The following is a 19844-nucleotide window of genomic DNA, read 5'->3' as shown; positions in this document are numbered from 1 at the left end:
ATAAAGCTCAGATTATGTCTAACTTGAGTAACAGAGCTTCTAACAGAGCAGTGCTTTCAGTTAGCTTCACACCCCAGGGAATGTGAGTGACATTCCCTGGGGTGACAGTTGTCAGTGACAGTGACTGACAACTGTCAGACAACTGTCAACCAAGAACCGCACTCAGAAGAGCCAACTAGACTTTTTACAACTGTGCTTTGGAGATTGAAGTATGAATCCTTTATTCTACTTGTGTACGATACAGTGGCCTATATTTTTTATAGTTTCGTAGAGGCCAGTCTCTTCAGCCAAGCTCAAAATTATTCCAGAAAACTGAGCTTTTTGCAGTGTAGGATGTACCATAAGTGACCATAAGGTGCATGATGGGATGAGCGTTGGTTGACCCTTGAACTTGAGTAATAATCAAACAATGGACCTGATCAACACTTGAGCTTTTTTCTTGGTCATAGCAACAGTGTAAGTCACCACAATAGCATTGGGATGGAGGTGGGCGTAGGAAGGATGCACGGAGGGCAAGGACATGGCAGTGTATTACATTTATAAGCTACTTTATGTTTAATGGGGGCAATAAAGCACACAGGCTGGCTCTATAAAGGCCTTAATAGTGTACAATTATAACCCCAGCCAGCTGCAACACGTAATAATAGATATGAACTGGACTCACATCATTTTCACATTACGTGTATGGATTTTTGGGGCAAAAGAGGACGGACTGCCCTTGCACAGCTAACACGTGGTCATTCCAAAACATATCACAAATAACACATTTTATGCCATTTTAAGTGCAGACAGCACACGGAGATCTCAACAATATTAACTATATAACTATTGGAAATATAAATGATAGTTTTACAGCAATCAAGAAGCAATTTGCAAAGAAAACTTGAAAAATATGAAAATTACAGGAAATAGAGTTCCACATACTGATGATATCACGCTAGGGAGACTTCTATCCAAAAGTTAGGCACATTTTACACACAAGAAACACATTTTGTCTTGATACTTTAAACATGATTTTAAGAAAATAAATAAATAAATAAATTTCTTATATTTGTATTTGTCAGATAATTATTTCTGCGTACATAAGAGGAAATTTGTTTGGTAACAGTGATGGATTCTTTAGTGTCATGTAATATTTTAAACCTAAATATGGCCAAATTGGGAAAACAAGTGTGAATATTGTAGAAAAAATCTTAAATATATTGATCTTAACTGTGCTTTAGTAAAACAAATAATCTAACCTGTCATAGGCACAAACTAATACTGTATGTAATATTCTTTTATATGGACATACATGCTAATTAACAGAATTTTACTATTAAAATGTTGTGTTTGATTATTTGCAAAAACTGTTCCTCTAATTTGATCGATTGATTTTTTAACTTTCTAGCATGTTATGCCATTGTTTCCTTAAAAACATGCCTGAAGAGATATCATCCATGCATGTTTGAGCAATTTAGCAATCTTTAACAGGCCCTGTTCACACTCTCCTTACGTCAACAATGCTCCTACACGTCAGTTCTCCATAAATATACAAAAGCATGATACAAAACTGTACACAACAACCTGACAAACCTGATGTGATGTGCAGTGATTTCATTAGCGGGCCGCATGCCGATTGTATTGTGATAGTGCTCTGAAGTGGAAGTGACTATGCAAGTTAATACATTGCTTTTCAAGGAATAAGACATTTTCAAAAGAATAAAAGGTAACATGGTGAGCTAAATATGTTATGTGTTAACTGTTAAAAGCCCACAGAAGTAAAATACCCCCCCTTTAAAATTCACTAAAAATGTATTTCATAAAATTTTGTCTCAAAGGCATTTCATGTATTTTATAAGATGGCTGGATCGTGATTTGCTCATTACCCACTGGACACATATAACCTACAGTGTAATATTAGTCATCCACTTAAGAAGGTCACAGTTGACGGTTATATAAGTTGAACGTTGGCGGGAGGCACTTATTATTTACAGTTTCCCAGCAGTGCCGTGTGTTGGCTGAAAACAAGCCTTTCAAGAGAGAACAGGCAGGTCGTGTGCATTCAGTTTACTATTTACATATGGTACATGCATGACCCCAGATTGGGCTCCGCTCGGTTGGGCGAGGCTCGCTGCAGAGAACGAGCTAAACATCAAAAGTAGGCCCAGAATAATCTAAAAGCCAGACTTCAGTGATGGCGTTTCTTAACTAATAAAATGTGATGATAAAAACATGAATCTTTTAAACGTGTATGCAGCGGCCGACCATGTTACAAAGGCAATATTTTGACAAGGCAAACTACATGACTGGTCACCTCTGTGGAAAATCTGAGGGTATTGAACTAAGCAGACTGTGCAGGACAGACGCTTGGCCACAACACTCAAATCTTTCCATAAGTCTCCAAAGGTCTCCATCCGTGCCGTGGTTTAGTGTAATGAAAAGTGGCAGCGTGTTTAGACGAGTATCTGGCTGTAGTCAGGGCACAGCACATGTTAAATAATGTATTTTATAATACACCTCTTAAATGTCACATTATCACAATCTTTGAAAAGGATTTTTATAAATCTTATTGCTGATTTGACTCCTGATTTGTTAGACTCACACACCTTTGATCAGTGGTGACATTTGAATTAACCTCCTAGGACCTGAACTCTTGTATGGCATGCTTTATTGATTTCTCTTTGTTATTTGGGCTGATTGGGGCCAGATGAGTGCAAAAGCAAACAATTATATTTTTATAATATTGTTTATATTTATATGTCCACATATGATATATAAAATATTCATTTTGTGTTTTAATCATTTTGATGGAACACAATAAAGTCATATTTGTGAGTAAAACAATGATTTGCAAAAAAATATTTATTAAGTGCCTGAATAACCCAAAATGTGTTGGACATGGTAGGACCAGGTCCTAGGAGGCTACAGGTGCACTATGTAACTTTTGACTTCTTATCTCTGTAGATGTGTTCTGTGGAAAAGCGATCCCACTCACTGTATGAGTGCTTGCTTTTCATGGTACTTTTGGGCCTTTGGATATTTTCAGACCTCCTACCAGAAATGTTACACACTGTAACACAGCACTAATGTTCTAAATAAAGATCGTATTAATTATCAAGACAGTGTCATTTGTTTAGGACAAGTGTGAGCAGGACTGATGTTGATGCCTAAAGCTGGAAGTCGAGGGGAGGAACCTCAATAACATTACGCTGCCATGCCATATGATTATAATTAATAGTCTAGACAAAGAGCCGAGCTGCCCAAAATGTTTTACAGCTTTTCGATTTACGACTTTGGTTCAAAATATGTTTCAGTGATGATTCAGAGGAGAGGTAATGAACTGAATTGTCAGTATTGAATGGTCTGGAACTGGGATCGAACCACTGACTTTCAAGTTTGTGGCCATAAACTCTCTACCTTCATTTAAACACCCCTTTTCTGCATTTATGTAGATAAAACATACTTTTAGTGTCATGTTGTTAAAAATCATGCTGCTAAGAAGTCATATCCATTCCCCAAATATGGAGAGTGCAACAGACAACTAATCCAAGTGGTCACAGTGAAAAGCAAAGAACAAGTGCTGCTAAAGAAATATGTTATTTAATATGAAGTTAGTGTTTGGCTCCAGTCAAATAAAGCTCATGAGGCTAGCAGTTATAGGAGCAAATTTGGACCTGAGTTCCATATTAGGAATAGGAATTTATTTATGGACAAAATAGCAAAATAAAAACATCTGGATCATGTAGCGTGGGTTAATATGAACAATTTAAGACCAAAATGACAAGACTCACATCACAGCAGCAAATTGGAAACAGAGTCAGTGGAGCTGGAAGCACCCCCATGTTCACTTCCTATGGGGTTAAATACGTCCATTTATATATACAATATTATTACAATATTATATTATTATATGGTAAAACTACATAAGAGCCTGAAAAAATTTATCTGTTCTTATTACTTGTGAACATAAGATGGTCAGGTATAAATTTATCTCTCTTAACTGTAGCAAAAGATTCATCCTGTTCCTCTCTTCACCATCACCTCTGAGAATGTCCTTACTTCTCAGGCACTTATGGTTGTCATTCCAGTCTAATACACAGCTTTTTCACATTGACAACTAAATAATTCAAACATTACTCTCCATCATCTACATCATCCATCATCACGAACATTGCGCTAATAATCCTCTTGAGTGGGACAAAAGTAAGGTATGCATTTAAATAAACCTAATCCTAAAGGTCACTGTCTTATTTCTAGCCCTTTTATATTGATGTTGTAGCACTGGTTGGAACCAGTTTGGACACATTGACATTCACTGACTGGCCGCGCTCTTCTGTAAATTATTCCCCTATGATTGCACTGCATTACGCGCTAATGACTTGAGTAAGGAGTCATTCATTTTCTATGACAAGAATACTAATACAGGTTGGTCATCCAAGCAGCATGTGGTGGAAGAGATATAGATTATATGCAAGTCAGCAAGCTTTGAATATGCGTTTGTCCAGTACGTCACTGCCTCGTGAATAACAGAGGTGCGATGGCGTCAGTGACTGGATGGTAAGAGCTTTCAATATTAAGTGCTCTCTTTTTAGTTTCCATTTGAATTTTGTCTCAAATAATTGAAGTGGAGAAACACATTGGACTTCATGGTTTTGTCTGGATAGCATTAGCTGCATTGGTGGTGAGTGTCTATCTTACTGGTGGTCAGTTTATTTATATGAGGAAGACCGCTAAGATTTTCACTGCCAGAAAATTCACAACAATTACGATTTCAAAAAAGTATATAGCCTTTTGTATAAAGGACACGCACGCAGAGTTTGTTTTTAGTTTGAATTTGAGGTAGTGTACTGTTTTTGCCAGAGAAACAAATCACAGAAATACAATACAATTGACAAGATTTACAGAATTAAATGTCTCAATATTGCATGGGCTTACTAGAGCTGAAACAGTTAGATGATTGGTAAGTTATACAACGGTAGTCCACAGAGGCGAGACCAGCTTGGAGGTTTTATGAAATGTGATAGATCTGTATACAAGTATAGAATAAGGGTCTCTACATTGCAGTTTGTAAAACAATGGGGCTTATTGCATTGCCACAGCATATTGTGTCATATAGTCAGAAACAACCATTTCAGACGATGTTCACAATCCACTCACTGAGCACATAAGATGCCATTAGTTAAAAGTGTTCACTGTTCTCTGAATGTTTCTAAAAGGTGCTCGGTGTTGCTTATAGATTATTGGACCATACACCTTAGACTCTAGTTCCTTTGGTTGGCTATTGTCATAAAATGTTATGCAATGTTCAAAATAGTTGTGGTTCTGTAGTCTTCGGGACTTAGGAGGGGGAGAATTTAAATGTTAGAATAATAAACTCACACAAAACTTTGTGTAAACTGTTCCATGATAACTTACTGAGAATGCTGTCTAATGTCGGAAAAGTTCTTTCATTTGTGCATGGTTCTTGTGTATGAAAACATGCAGCTGGATAAAAATAGTAGCTGTTTCTCAATGAATTGCTTCAAATCGGATGCAACAATTAACCATTATCCTTTCCCAGAAGTCTCACGAGAAGCCGACCTTAATAAAAACATAAGAGTCATGTGTGTAGTTAATAATCCATCAATGGTGGAGAGAAGATATGCCGAAAAAGGAGTGGGAGAAAGAGGCAGTACCTTAAATGACCAAACTATAAACATAAATCTGTTGACTTGGACATTTCTGTATTTGCTCTGAAATATTACTGGAAAACTACATCAGCAAGAAAAAAAACATTGCTATTTGCTCAGCGTAATACAACAGATAAGTAAATAGGTAACACTGCATGTCAAACGATGGTCCAAGGCCAATCGAATCTCCAGCTTTGACAAAAAACAGACAAAGATGTAAAGACGCTCACAGCCACTGAGTTACTGTTGTCTCACTGTGCGGTGTGTGGTTTCCTCTTTTATAGTGTGTTCCTCTGGTTCCTCTGAGAATAAAAAACATGCAATCAGCGTGACGATGCAATTAAGCAAATGGCATCCGTATGGGCTCAGAATACATAGCAAAAATCACACAAACATGTCTAGGTTCAGTGTTGAGAGGTACAAGCCAGTCCAGGTGAAACTGTGCATTAGTGACAGAAGGTGAGACTATTACATTAAGTCAAATGACACCACCAACAATCAGCTGCGGCTCCAAGCTGCACACCACATCACGGAAGCCGACAGTCTGTATTGATCATTTAATGTAATTAATGCTAAGTAACCGGGAGTGTAGCATAGGCAGAAAGCAACAATGGGTTTCTAGGGGTACATTTGGTTGACAGCTTTTAGGGTCAGTGCAGTCAAGGAAGTGATAAGACCCCAAAATGTATATCCTCCAACTTTAACCCAGACTGTAAAAAAAATTTATTATTACAGAAAAAAATACTTGAGCACTGATAGCTTTGCCAGACCGCACTGTATTGCATTTGAATATTGGCTCTATTTTTGATCCAGAATATTGCTGCTTATTGAAATAATCATAAATCAAAAATGTATAAACAAATAATTGAAAAAAAAAAAGAAAAAGAAATAATCATAAATCAACCATGTCCCACTCACCCCATTTGAAAATGGCTGATTTTGGATGGACAGACTAGGGACGTACAGTTTATTAAGTAGCTGTAATAATGATTGGACTAGAACAATGTCATGGGATTTGTTATCATGTGGCGGAGAGTAGTGAGTATCCCTCTTCCCAGTACTGCATATTTTTCAGTGTGTAAAAGTATGCAAAAAAATGCCACTAATTTGTTTTAAATTAAAGCGAGGCAACTCACTTTAAAACTTTCTAAAACAATTCCCAGTGCCAAAGGTCAGCTTGCTTAAGTCAGACTTTTTTTTTTTTAACAGGAATTATATAATTGTGCAAATACAACATGTTATAAAACATGGGCACAGCTCTGGCATGTCTGTGCACATACATATTTTGCCCATGTTATGCTTTAATGATCACAGAACATCCTTTCAACACATAAGCTGTAACAAAGACTGTTACTGTGTGCACTGGGAGAGAAGAACCCTTCTGCTCTGGTGAACTTTTACCTGAGCAGGAATTCCAGCAGTAGTGATGCGAAAGCCTCAGATTTTATTAGATTTTATTAGATTCTGTTACCGTCTGCTTTGGTGAACATTTACCCGACCAGAATTCCAGCAGTAGAGATGTGATTGCCTCAGATTCTATTGGATTTTATTAGATTCTGTTAATGAATACCTCTTAAAAGCATTGGTGAATTTACGATTGTGACATCGCACACCTTTTAGTGGGGTCTTGTGAATAATAGTTGTGCTTAATGAAATAAAATCACCATGTGGGTCAATGGAGATCAAACTGATGCTACAATTTTGCCTGTAGCAGTTTGACTGCTATAGACAAAATAGTTCCAGTACAGTGTCATGCTGGATGCATGCAGTTTATAAAATAACCTCAATTATAGTGTAAAACTGCCTTAAGCTTCCTACAAAAGCAATAGCAGGTTTGAATTATAACCTGGACTTAAACACAGACATTCACTATCCATTTTAGATTAGACAGATTGGATTGTCAGACTAAATTTTGAATATGAGTCCATAAAGCCAGTGGGAGCTTGGAGTAGAGCCACTGTTCCTCCAGACTGAGAAGGGCTATTCGAGGTGGCTAGGTTTCCTGTTTCAGATGTCTCCTGGATTCCTCCCTGGGCACTGGAGAGATTATAACTCTCAACTTTCAGGGAAGACACTGTGTATACACAGAAAGTGGAATGTCTCCAAATAGAAATATACTCTTGGCTGTTTTTAAAGCTTAGCATTTTTGTGAGGTGAGAATGTCAGTCGAGGTGGAACAGGATCATTGTGGTTTCTGCAAGATTTGTTTTAGTGTTAAAGAACTCTTTCTCACAATAAATGTTCTGTAAAACTGAATTACAGAGCTGTCTATTGCTAAAGTAACTTTTTACTACTTTCTTCTGGCATGTGTTTTTTCCCTTAACACGTCTCCACACGTTCAGGCCATTAAAACCTAATGTACCTAGCAGAGGCAGCAGTGGGGCTGAGTACAAGAGAGGCTGGAAAACTGCTTGGATTTACAGACCATGCTCTGGGTTAACCCTGGTTTGTAGTGGCAGGATTACTACAGTTTAACACACTGAACTCACCACGGAGCAGCCGAGGTCGCTCTGAAGAGGCTCCAAGGTGTGGAGGATGTTTTATTTTTAGCAAAGGGGAAAATGCACAAGTGATCTAGAACAATAAAAGATCATGGGAATTAAATGAAAGGAAACACCCAGTTAAAGTGCTTCATTCAATTTGACAGTGCCTCTTATAAAAATGAATGGCCGCCACAGAAATGTACTATTTACAGCCCGAATATTATCAACAAGTGGACCTAATGCACTGCAGATTAGTGGTATACACAAATTTTGAAACATCAATATATTGTATCATTTAATTTAATGATACAGTATCATGGTCAAGGTCGCTCTGAAGAGGCTCCATGGAGGACGTGTTTTATTTTCAGCTAAGGGGACAATGCACCAATAACCTAGAACAATAAAACAACATGGGAATTAAATGAAAGGAAACGCCCAGAACAAGTGGCCCATTCAATGGGACAATGTGCCTCTTATACAAATTAATGGCCCCTATAGAATATTATCTACAAGTAGATCTAATGTGCTCCAGGTTAGGGGTGCGCAAAAATACTGAACTATCAATATATTAGTTTAATTTAATGATACAGTATCGTGGACTGTTGTTCTGATATATTACCAGGAGTATGTTTTATGTTTTACTAAATTATTTTAAGACAGTGCTACAATTTTGTTGCTTATTCAGAGGAAGGACAGTTGTTTATGTAGTACATCTGACATATGTACTGTTTTGATGTTTGAAATGTGTGTATTTCATATTAACTTTGCATAGGCAGTGGTCTAACAGAGACTTACATTACAGCCATGATTTTGTATTTTTGTTGTGAGTTTTTAGATCAGTTAAACTGGATATGTCTCTTTATATGAGTAAATGTTGAGTGTGCATAAGCTGTGGATGAACAAGCAATGAGCAAAGCAACAGTTTAAATATTGTTCTAGTTGGTAACAAAAAGCACTTTATGTTCATTAATCTTCAATAAATGGAACATAAATGCACCACTAATGTATTTTTTTTAAATAGGGTTGATTATTTAGTAAGGGGACATACAAACCACATCAAATGGATTTGAATTATATTATATCTAAAATATATTGTATCAAATTGTATCAAATAGGAAGTATACTGTATCGAGATATATACGGCCTATCCATATACAGTCTATGGGCCTATCGCATCGTTCCCTATGTATTGAGGTATGTATCGTATCGGCAACTTCTTAATGACACCCAGCTCTTCTCCAGATGCTATTGATCACCTTACCTATAGTGTTCTTTAAATACTTTAAATGTGGTTTATATAAGTCATAGTTGTTTTTTTTTTCATATATTGATCTAGCTCTATATATGTCTGTTTATATTTATTTTGTCAACATAAACAATACAGACAGCCACTGAAAACAAAAAAAAGATAAATTTAAAATTTCTTGCTGCAAAATCTGAACTCCGCCCCAAATCACCTTTCAAATAAATATATCAAACGACATATATTTACAGTTTACTGAATATTGATCTTGATTATTCAGTTTGACTAAATGGACAGCTCTGCTTCTTGATGTCCAAATTGGTTATTTTCATTTCTATTATGATTTCACTTATATATGCGATTGTGTAAGAAAATAAATCTTTACTTGCCCAAAATAAATACATAAAATAAATAAATACATTATAACAATATTCATATCATATAGTTTATAGTTTTAACTTGCAAAACAGTGAGACATCAGTGCTATGGAGGTATGTTTTTCATTTCTGTTGCTGATCAAGAATCACCTACAAAGCATTCAAGAGAAGAAAGGCACTTCTCTATATAGTCACTGCTGGCTACATTATTGGGCCACTCATTAAATAAGTAGCTCATAGATTACCCTCCTGTGCACGTGGTGAGCTGATGATACGGGCTACACTGTTATAGCTTGTTTAGTTTATTTAAAGGCAGAGACAGCACTTACCAGGGTGGAGTCTGGAGTAAAGTGGTTGGATTTTAAATATTAATTTGATAGCCAGAGTCACATATCACATATCTGATTGCACTTTGCCCGGAGTGCGTCTGATGAGAGGAAATGAGGCTTCGTCCGCCACAGAGCCCCCCAGAGGCCACGGCGGCTCAGTGCAGTCCGGGGTATAAAAGCAGAAGGCGCACAGAAGAACAGAACACTTGTGCAATGTGCGGCAGCGGAAAAACGCGCAACCTACGGAGATTACACAACAATCGCAAGTGTTCCCCAAAAACGGACTATTTCCAGCAAAATGCGGGTCGGAATGGCTAACACTGCAATAAACGTGGGATTTATTTCTCCCCGTGCGTCAAGGTAAGTTAGAACTACCTTTAGGGCTTTTATTTATGTCAGTAAATTTGTCCTGTATGTGCTCTAACCCTAATGCCACGTTCTTACCTTTCATTCCATTTTACATAACTTTTTTAAATTCATAATTCAAAAAATGTTAAACCTAAATCTTTACAGTAAATACCACCTTTAAAAATAGTAAATACAAACACAATTTTCATATTTCAATAAGAATAGATTAAAGCTGAAGATACCTGATTTTCAAAGTGTGAAAAATGAAGTAGCCTATGTATTAAAATAAATCTAACTAGTCCCAAGATCTCACAAACTCTTTGGCACATCTCTGTTCATCGCTAGAATTATTTGGCCACATATTTAGAACAGCCTCAGACAGAAAAGTGAAGCAAGGTGGGCCACCCTTGGACAGCCAATCATCTTAATCCCAAAGCATCATAGAGGCTCACATGGCTCATTTGCAGTAAATAAAAGCAGCATCTACCTGTCACAAAGGTCTGCTGATTTTTCTGATTTATGAGAAAAAGGTTTCATATTTCAACTTTAAGGTTTAGCCACCGATATCTTTAGATTATCATTATTAACCTTTGTTTTGGTTTAGTTGGGGCCTACTGTACTGTGCATTGTAGCTGTCCATTTAAATTGCACATTAAACATATTTGGTGCAGAGAAATAGCTTATTTATTGTGGAAAGCAGCCATAATAAAGGGAAACAATGTGATCTCTATTGCACTTGGCATATCCACACTGCAACCTTATTCAGCTGGCGTTTTGTTTGTGGTGCTCCATGTAAACAGATTCATTACATGGGCATATTTATTACACAAGACACAGCTGCTTTTTGTCCTGATCCCGCTCAACACATGAAACAGAGGAATGTGAATTGCACTGTCAGTAGTCCGCATCAAGACTTGTTCTGACTATGTGACATCTTGACTTAAGAGAGACTTTTTTTTTTTTTTTTTTTTTTAGTTTGTTTTCTCTCTCTCTCTTCTTGTTATTCTACTCAAAAGTGCTTATTGTTGAAATCAGAAGACCATGAACTTTGGTCAGCATACTGTATGTTGTTTCTAATGACCACTATAAACAAATGTGAGTAATGTGGCTTGTGCAGCTGACGAGACAAGACAAAGATTATTTATTGCAGTCTCGTGTGGTTTGTGCCGGACGTATTTGTTCATAAAAGTTCTTCAGTTTTAGTATTAGTAATATTTTAACACTTTAGTGCGATAATGGCACTGCACAAAATAAGATTGCACTGCTAACAGAGTTGTGGATGCCTAAAAATTATTTCTATTTAGATTATCTTTCCTTATTATAGCTTAATTATGCAGAGCAGTAAAAAGTATAGATAACATTTCGATTAGCTGTAATTTCAAATCATATCTCAGCTCTACATATCAGCAGAGCTTATTGACCATCAGATGCTGTGGACTCTAAACAATCAGTATCTGTGGTCTGCCATGAAAACTCTCATATCAGTTGATCTGAATGGTTGTCAAAACAAGAAATCACTCAAAATGTGAAAAATATGAGACAGGATGTGCAAGTCTTTATCTAGCTCTCAAATGCTTTTTTTTTTTTTTTTTTCTCTCGTTTTTTTTTCAAATACGACAGCACTGTTCATGTTAATGATATGCTAAAAATGGTGAATTGTCTGAAAGATATACAGTGTCCCACTGAAAGCTCTTCAGCTCTTTTTTGCCACAGATATTTATACATTATGTCCAACATTCTAATTTAGGGTAAGGATTTAGGGTACATATTATAAACAATTTAATATGATCTTGTATGGGTTGGATATTCCAAAAAGATGTACACAGCTATAGTAACTACTGTCTTTAAGAGGAAATCTTCTGAATGTTTATACTTCACTGTGATTGCTTAAATCTATCTGTTAGATGAACACTTACACACTTAAGTCACCCCTGGGTCAGCCATTTTCTCATAAATATCATGAAGCCATTTGCATGTGTGACTCACCTAGTTCTCATTAGAATTATTGTAACAGGTTCATATAGGCTAATAACTATATAATTACACTCAATTATCCTTTTGTTTATACATGGTGTTTGATTTACTGTGCAGTCTTGGTCCACCAGTCTCTTCTTCTGTGTTTTTGTGTCTTCTTGGTGTGACCTTTGCCATGCCTCTTTTATAAATTTAGGGTTCAACTGCTGTCTCTTCTCTTTGTAAATCCAGTATTGGATCCAGTATTGGATTTACAACAGTCAGTCATCTCTTGTTATCACATAATTTACTTTAGATAAATAGAATTACAGATACAAAGGCAAAATATCAAGTTGTATTTACGGTCATATTGAGCTCTGATATTTCTCAGTTGTTTTCATTTATTCTTGAGAAGATGTGCAGGGAGATGCTATCCATTATCTCCTCCCTTGTAATTTTGGCGATAAAAAGCCACACATGTTGATCTTATTTTTTATTATTGTGAACCAGATTAAACAGAGAGCGCCTCCAAAAACTCCTGCTATGTCCCATGGCTCCATCATGCAACACAAGCTTCACAAACAATACAATGCAGAAGTACACCAGTCACACTAGGCTATGTTTTGCTACAGATTATTTCAGTGAAAATATCTTACAATATATTAGTGTATGGACATGTAGAACAGTTTTTAACAGTTTTATAACTCAAACCTGTGTTAATGAAACACATTTGAAAGTAAGTTTATTCTGTAAAAACATTAGAACATGGTTAAAATCCCCTCCCTAGATCAGATATCGGCTTCCAAATATCGGTTCAGTCGAAGTCCTGGGTGGACATTTAAACTGATGCAATAAGACTATTTACTGGTCGGAGCTGGCCCAGAAATTCTCATAATGTTTTTTATACAAAGCTGTTCTCTAGTTACTTGAGAGATAAATAACAGCTTCATAACACATTTGGTCCTGTTTTGTCTTATTTTAAAATGAAATAAGGAAGGAAATCTTTTTGGTCTCTGCACTGGTATAGGTTGATGGTATCAGCAGATACTTGAAGCCATAGTGTCATCAGCATCAGAACTACAAAAGCTGGATCAATGCATCCCGAGTTAAAAGTTCAAAAAATACATTGAATGCATTAAGTACATTGAAAATAGAGGTTTTGTATACAGACTTTACAATCATAAGTAGCCAAATATGTAAAACCTACAGTCATGAAATAATTCAGGAAACAGCTATGCAATAACCAATTTCTAATCCAGTTTCCCATCTATTCTAGCCATCTCTCCGGTGGAGTTTCCAGATGAACCCCAGAGCCCAGCGGTGATGTTGGCCATGCAGCACCCCAACTCCTCGGGCTCCCCTGCCACCTCCACAACCTCCTTTCTGGCCAACTTCACCGTACTCCAGGAACCGGAGGTGGAGGCTGTGGTGAGGAATGGGACTCTTCCACAGAGTAGTCCCTTTGTGGCAGGTCTTAGCATGACTCTGGGCATCCTTTTCAACGTTGTGGCCCTGATCATCCTGGCTAAAGCCTACAACCGATTTCGTCGACGCTCCAAGGCCACCTTCTTACTATTTGCTAGTTCTTTGGTTGCTACAGATCTGGCGGGACATGTTATCAATGGAGCGCTAGTGATGAGGAAATACTCTGATGGTACTACCACAGATTCAACAAATGACACGGATGCTTCTTGCTTGTTTCTGGGAGGTTGCATGGTATTTTTCGGACTATGCCCACTTTTTATGGGTTGTGCTATGGCTGCTGAGCGGTGTTTGGGTGTGACCAAGCCGTTGTTACATGCACAGTTAGTGACAACAGCGCGGACAAAAATAGCATTGTCACTGATCTGGTTGGTAGCGTTATGTGTGGCCCTCCTGCCCGTCTTCAACCTAGGGACCTACACCTACCAGTATCCCGGGACATGGTGCTTCATAAGGGTCTCGGAGGGCACAGAAGGGCAGGACCTTGCCTTTGTGATTCTGTTTTCTGGACTGGCCTTGAGCTCCTTAGCCTCAGCTTTTGTTTGTAATACAATCAGTGGAATTACCTTGGTGAGAGCAAGGTTAAAAAAGACCACCACCTGCTCCAAAAGTCGCTCCACGAGGTCCAATGACACAGAGATGGTGGTGCAGCTTGTGGGCATCATGGTCACATCCTGTATCTGCTGGAGCCCTCTGCTGGTAAGTAAATGAAATATAATTTAGGATTTTACCACCAAATACAGGAAATTCTTGAAATGTTCCTTTCAGGAACACGGAACCGTGCATGATTTTTATTTATTTATTTTTTTAAATAATGGTCTTGACGAGTGGGTTATTAACATTCTTTGCATACCACTTTGACAAAAAAGGGAATGCTGCTGTAAAAGGGCTTGTTTTTTTTTTTAGGTTTTTGTTGTGTTGTTATACGTAGAACATGGAAAATGTACTAGATTACAAATGTTATTATCAAATAACACTGGATTACAATTATATTACGATTCCTTTTATTGTGGAAATGTGCTAAAATATGCATACATTTCTTAAATGTTGAGGACCAGGTATTACATAAATAGCCTGTAAAATGTAGTATTGCAGAAACATCAATTTATACTTTTATTAGGGAGATTAGCGAGTTCTTAATCTTTTTATATTTAATAAAAAGCACTTTTTGTTGCTTTGTAGTTTGTTTTCATCATCATTCATTGTCCTACTTTAAGATCATGAACCTGATTCAATCTGACACATTTGACACATGGCCCTCACATGTATGACTAATCACTTTGTGTGCCCCCTGCAGGTCTTTGGACTTATGTCTGCTCTGCGCTCCTACAGTGGATCTCTGGACAGTGACAGGGCCACATACAGGAGACTGATGATCACAGGGGTCCGGATGGCAGCCTGTAACCAGATCCTAGACCCCTGGGTGTACATTCTGCTCCGACGGGCCATACTCCGCAGAATTTACCGCATCACCAAACGCCAGGCCAGTCTGAAGGGAAGCATCTTTCGTTCAGCCCGGTGGGAAGCCAGCTCATTCCACATAACAGAGAAAAATGCCAGTAACAAAATATAATGGACTAAAAGCAAGGTTGTTTTTATAAATGTAGCACTTTAGAGAAGCACTGAAAAGTAGCAGCATGACGCTTGCAAACATTGCAAAGAAAAGTTAAACTGAATTATTGTTAAATGTTTTGTCTTAAAGGCAATTTGATTTATTAAGCTATTGTAGCATTCCAGCCATTTAAGGCCCTCTAATGGTAGCATTTGGTCATTACTAATTTAATGAAGTAAGCTAAAACTTTTCTAATGCAGGTAATTTATTTAATCAAATTACTTCAAGTTATAAGATCTTATACAGTTGTAATCAAAGAATCAATCAACAAGTGGGGAGAGTTCATAAAGTAAACGTATGATGTAAAATAAGTGACATTGTTCTGAGGAATACCGATGATCATTATACAACTGGTAGTAATTTTCAACTACAGGTATTTACTGTAGTAAGATGGGCTATTTATTTGCCTTATCATGTGATTATGGTTTATTTGTTGCACAAAATACAAAAGATTTTAAAATACATTCAAAGCAAATATTTGAGCCTTAAATGGTAAAAAAAAAAAAGGCTATTAATTACTGTTAATTATCTTTTAATTTTGAATTACATGGTTGAAATGAAATAGAAAACATCTCAAAGTAAAGCATTTTATTTTACCTCAGCTGTGATTTGATCAGCTTAGATGTGAAGTGTACATAGTGTGGATTGTGTGCATGTTGTTATGAAGTGTGTGAGTGTAGTATTTCCCAAGTGTCTGGGAATTAAGTGAAGTCAGTGAAGCTAACTGAATGTAAAGCTCATTAAAAATAAACAGATCATTTGTAAAACATGGTTGTCTGGTGTTGTATGCTGAAATTGTTATGCCACCTGTTGTAATTTAGGCCTAACAAATGAATTATTTGATTTTGCATCAATGAAATAGCTCTAAAAGAAGAGTACTGGCTTTTGGAAAGATACTGTATATGACGTGAAATCTGAATGTTTGACAACAACGACATGCAGTGGTAGAAAAATTTGGACCCATTAGCCCATTTTCAAAAACATATTTCACTCAATTTAAGAAAACATAATCTAAGCATTTTTAAAACTAAAATATGTACAACCAAAAACTCAAAATGTCTGTGTAATTAGAGGTTATTGCTTTGCTTGGAATGTGTTCAATTGCTGTTTTTCTATTGCAAATGATACCTTCAAAAATGTATTATTACTGAGCGGGGTCGCCTCTCCATTGCTGCGTTTCGGATTATATTACAACATTCTATAAATCATTAATATTTAACACAGATAAGGAGATAAAATAATTATTGTTAAAATGCAGATTTATGTAGTAGCATAGCAAGTTCTTGGGTCTAGTCAATCAGAGAAATTATTAGGTTTAGCATTTGTGAATTTACCTTTACCTCTCATGAAAGTAAAAATAGTGAGATGTGGCTCTTGCATCCATTTGGGATTATGACACCATCATTGTCTACAATCTGAAAACCACCAATAGATAAAGTGGCCTACAATACAAAATAGTATTAGCAAGCACACACCTATGCCAGTGTGAAACATTAGATAGCACTGACAGTGGGAATATGTAAACTCCAAACGTGTCCCACCCAAAACCATTGATTTGTCCCAGTTTTATTTTTATACAAGAAATGTCTCCGATGTCCCTATTTTTGACCAATTTCATCCCTGCCAACAGTAAAGAGTGGAATAAATTGTCATTTGTTTAGATAAAATACAAAAAAGCTTCTCAAAAACGACCAAAACACAAAGAAAATGTGACCATATCGACTCACATGTTAGTCATAAATGGTCTCTGCATAACCATTTTCCTTAATTATGCACTCGTTTCACAATTTTATCATTACCAACCACAAAAAAACCGTAAATGTCCCAGTTTTTTATTTCGAAATTCTGGTCTCCCTCTCCATGAAAACAAGCAAGTGGCGGACCCTCCCCCAGAAAACGTACAGTGCACATATAGATAATAATAAAAACACTGCATAAAAGTTGCATAAAAAAGGCTTAAAGCAGTTAGACTATCGCATACGCAGTTTAATTCGTGTGTGAATTCGTCTTGGTTTAGACAAAACGCGACCTGTGCGGCGTTTTCATTGGAAGACGAGCTGTATCACGTGACCGTTTGGTCCAATGAGCAGCCTCCGTGTTGGAATGGGGGCGGGGTTTAGTCTCCGGGCTGTTCTGCTGTATGGTCCGTGTTCACTGCAGACGCCACCGGGAGCTAACGGAGCTAACGGAGCTAACGTGCAGCACCGTCCGTCCATTTCAACCACATCACGGTAAGAACAATCGAGGACATATCTATCAAAAAAACTTGGTAGACTGCCCCGGGGACTCAAAGAAAGCCATAAATACCGTTAGTATCATTTGCTTGCTATATTAATTTGTCTTTATATTGGTATGCTAACAGGCTAGCAGACGGCTAACACATATTCCGTGCTGAATGTGGTCTTTATCTACAGGTCGTTTTGTCGGCTGCTTTATCATCAGTTGTTAAAAAAAAAAAAGAAAAACAGGATTGACACGATACAATCAATATTTCCTCTTACACTCAACTGTTACTGGTTGCTGTAGTTTGGTGTCTTTGTGAGCGCGGAGCATCTCCCATTGTGCGGTGTGGTGGGGGTTGGCGGCCGCCGCCGTTGCTGCTGCTGCTGCCGCGGACGTCGCCATTTGGACCGAGTTAAAATGGCGTCTCCTTTTAATTCCTTTGATGTAGGTTTAGGTGATGGTTCTTTCTCCAAAATATTGAGTTAGATTCCCACGTACCAACGATTGGTTTATATGTTGGTATTGTTTCGTGGACCACTTGCACAACAAGTGTGCCCACGGCCCAGTCATTGTGAACATATTGAACTGTATTTTTGTGTACATATAGTTAATTTAAGATTTGTTTATTTTATTTCTTACGGTAATTTATTTTTTGTTGTTATACCATTTTAGTAAGTACTTAAATTGGCTTGGCAGATGAGTTGTTACTGTGTTTTGATACGATTTGTACGAAAGAAACAACTTTATGAAATGATTGCGAAATCATTATTCTTTTCTTGATTTTCTGAATAGCATTTCATCTACAACAGTATCCGAGTGTCTGGTGTTTTCTCTTTTGTGAGGTATGGCCTTGAACTAAAACTGTTCATGTGAAATGGACTTTGCTTTCAGCCTGAGGCAAGAATTCCTTTGCCAACAATCTGGCTGCTGCTGCAGCTGGCCTCTGCTATTTCAGAGTGGTAGAGTGAACACGGAAAAAGGGGTCAATTGTGTCTCTTAATTTTAAATATTATTTAAATTATAATTACTGTATTATTTGTTTTGTTATAATTGTTTTTCTTGTGTGTTGCATTTCTAATCACATTGTGGTTAATCCCATCTAGAAACGGATCGTAACATCCGCTGGTGTCCAGAGGACCTCTTTTTTTCTAACACTGGTACCAACTACTTCAAGGACTCCAAATGAGAATGGTAACTGTAAATGCATCTTTAAGGATCACATTTTCGTTCATATGTCATGTCTTTGGTATGTTTCAGAATGCAACTTGCTTGTCAGGTCATACTCATATGAGCATGTCACCTCCAGTTTAAGACTCAGTTGTGCTAATGTTGGCATTTTGTTATTCCAGTCTGTCGGTGGTTTAGTTGCACACAGTCACTGAGGACTGGCTCCTGTCCACTTTAATGCAGTGATAACACTGGGGATACAAGCTCTGCTACACATTTAGCCAGTCGTGAATTGACAAACATAGTAGAAAGTTGGAGGGGTTTTTGCATGCCTTCTCTTTGGGATGAAAATATTTATGTACATGCTTACTTTTTCATAATTTTGGCATTTCTAAAGGCTAAAATGTCTACCCCAAGAAAACCCATCTGATGTTTGCTCTATGTTCTCCTCAGCCTCCTCCAATGCGTCATCGCTCTATGCGAGTCTTCATGAATGATGACCGCCATGTGATGGCCAAACACTCAGCCATTTACCCCACACAGGAAGAACTGGAAGGCGTCCAGAACATGATCTCTCACACAGAAAGGGCCCTCAAAGCTGTGTCTGACTGGCTGGACAAAGAGGAGAAGGGTTGCTCTGATGTAGCTGATCCTGAAAAGGAAAGGTATATCTACCTTGTTGCTACTTAATGTGGAGGGCATTTTATATGAATCCCCTTTGACTGTGCTGTGTGTTTACAGTGACCACAAAGAACTGGTGTCGCGCTCTCTGAGAGGCGTCATGCGGGTGGGGTTGGTAGCCAAAGGGCTGCTGCTTAAGGGAGACCTAGATCTGGAGCTAGTGCTGCTCTGTAAAGACAAACCTACTATATCCCTGCTTAAGAAAGTCGCCGACAATTTAGTTACTCAGTTGAAGGTATAAGTTCTCAATTATGTGATCAAATGTGTTCAGTTCTTAACATTGTAAACATTCATG

The 19844-nt window shown here is 37.5% G+C and overlaps 2 protein-coding genes across 2 annotated transcripts in view; both read left to right on the top strand.

Annotated features, from left to right (window-relative positions):
- The first annotated feature begins 10302 nt into the window (after positions 1 to 10302).
- LOC110172549 (prostaglandin E2 receptor EP1 subtype-like) lies at positions 10303 to 16245 on the top strand. Its single transcript, XM_020938437.2, has 3 exons — positions 10303 to 10443; positions 13661 to 14565; positions 15164 to 16245. The coding sequence occupies exons 2-3, from the start codon at positions 13708 to 13710 to the stop codon at positions 15437 to 15439; spliced, it is 1134 nt and encodes a 377-aa protein (XP_020794096.1). The 5' UTR covers positions 10303 to 10443; positions 13661 to 13707; the 3' UTR covers positions 15440 to 16245.
- Positions 16246 to 17567: 1322 nt separating this feature from the next.
- The window catches only part of ilf3b (interleukin enhancer binding factor 3b), a 9787-nt gene continuing 7510 nt past the window's right edge, over positions 17568 to 19844 (top strand). The window contains exons 1-4 of the mRNA XM_055153078.1: positions 17568 to 17709; positions 18805 to 18892; positions 19322 to 19533; positions 19610 to 19784. Coding sequence (XP_055009053.1) covers positions 18884 to 18892; positions 19322 to 19533; positions 19610 to 19784 — 396 coding nt within the window. The 5' untranslated portion in view covers positions 17568 to 17709; positions 18805 to 18883. The remainder of the gene's footprint in view (positions 17710 to 18804; positions 18893 to 19321; positions 19534 to 19609; positions 19785 to 19844) is intronic.

Source organism: Boleophthalmus pectinirostris, unplaced genomic scaffold (assembly GCF_026225935.1).
Source record: "Boleophthalmus pectinirostris isolate CB_2022bp ecotype Guang Dong unplaced genomic scaffold, ASM2622593v1 HiC_scaffold_17, whole genome shotgun sequence".
Taxonomy (NCBI): Eukaryota; Metazoa; Chordata; class Actinopteri; order Gobiiformes; family Gobiidae; genus Boleophthalmus; species Boleophthalmus pectinirostris.
The sequence above is the reverse complement of the archived record's forward strand: the minus strand, read 5'-3'. Positions and strand labels throughout refer to the sequence as shown.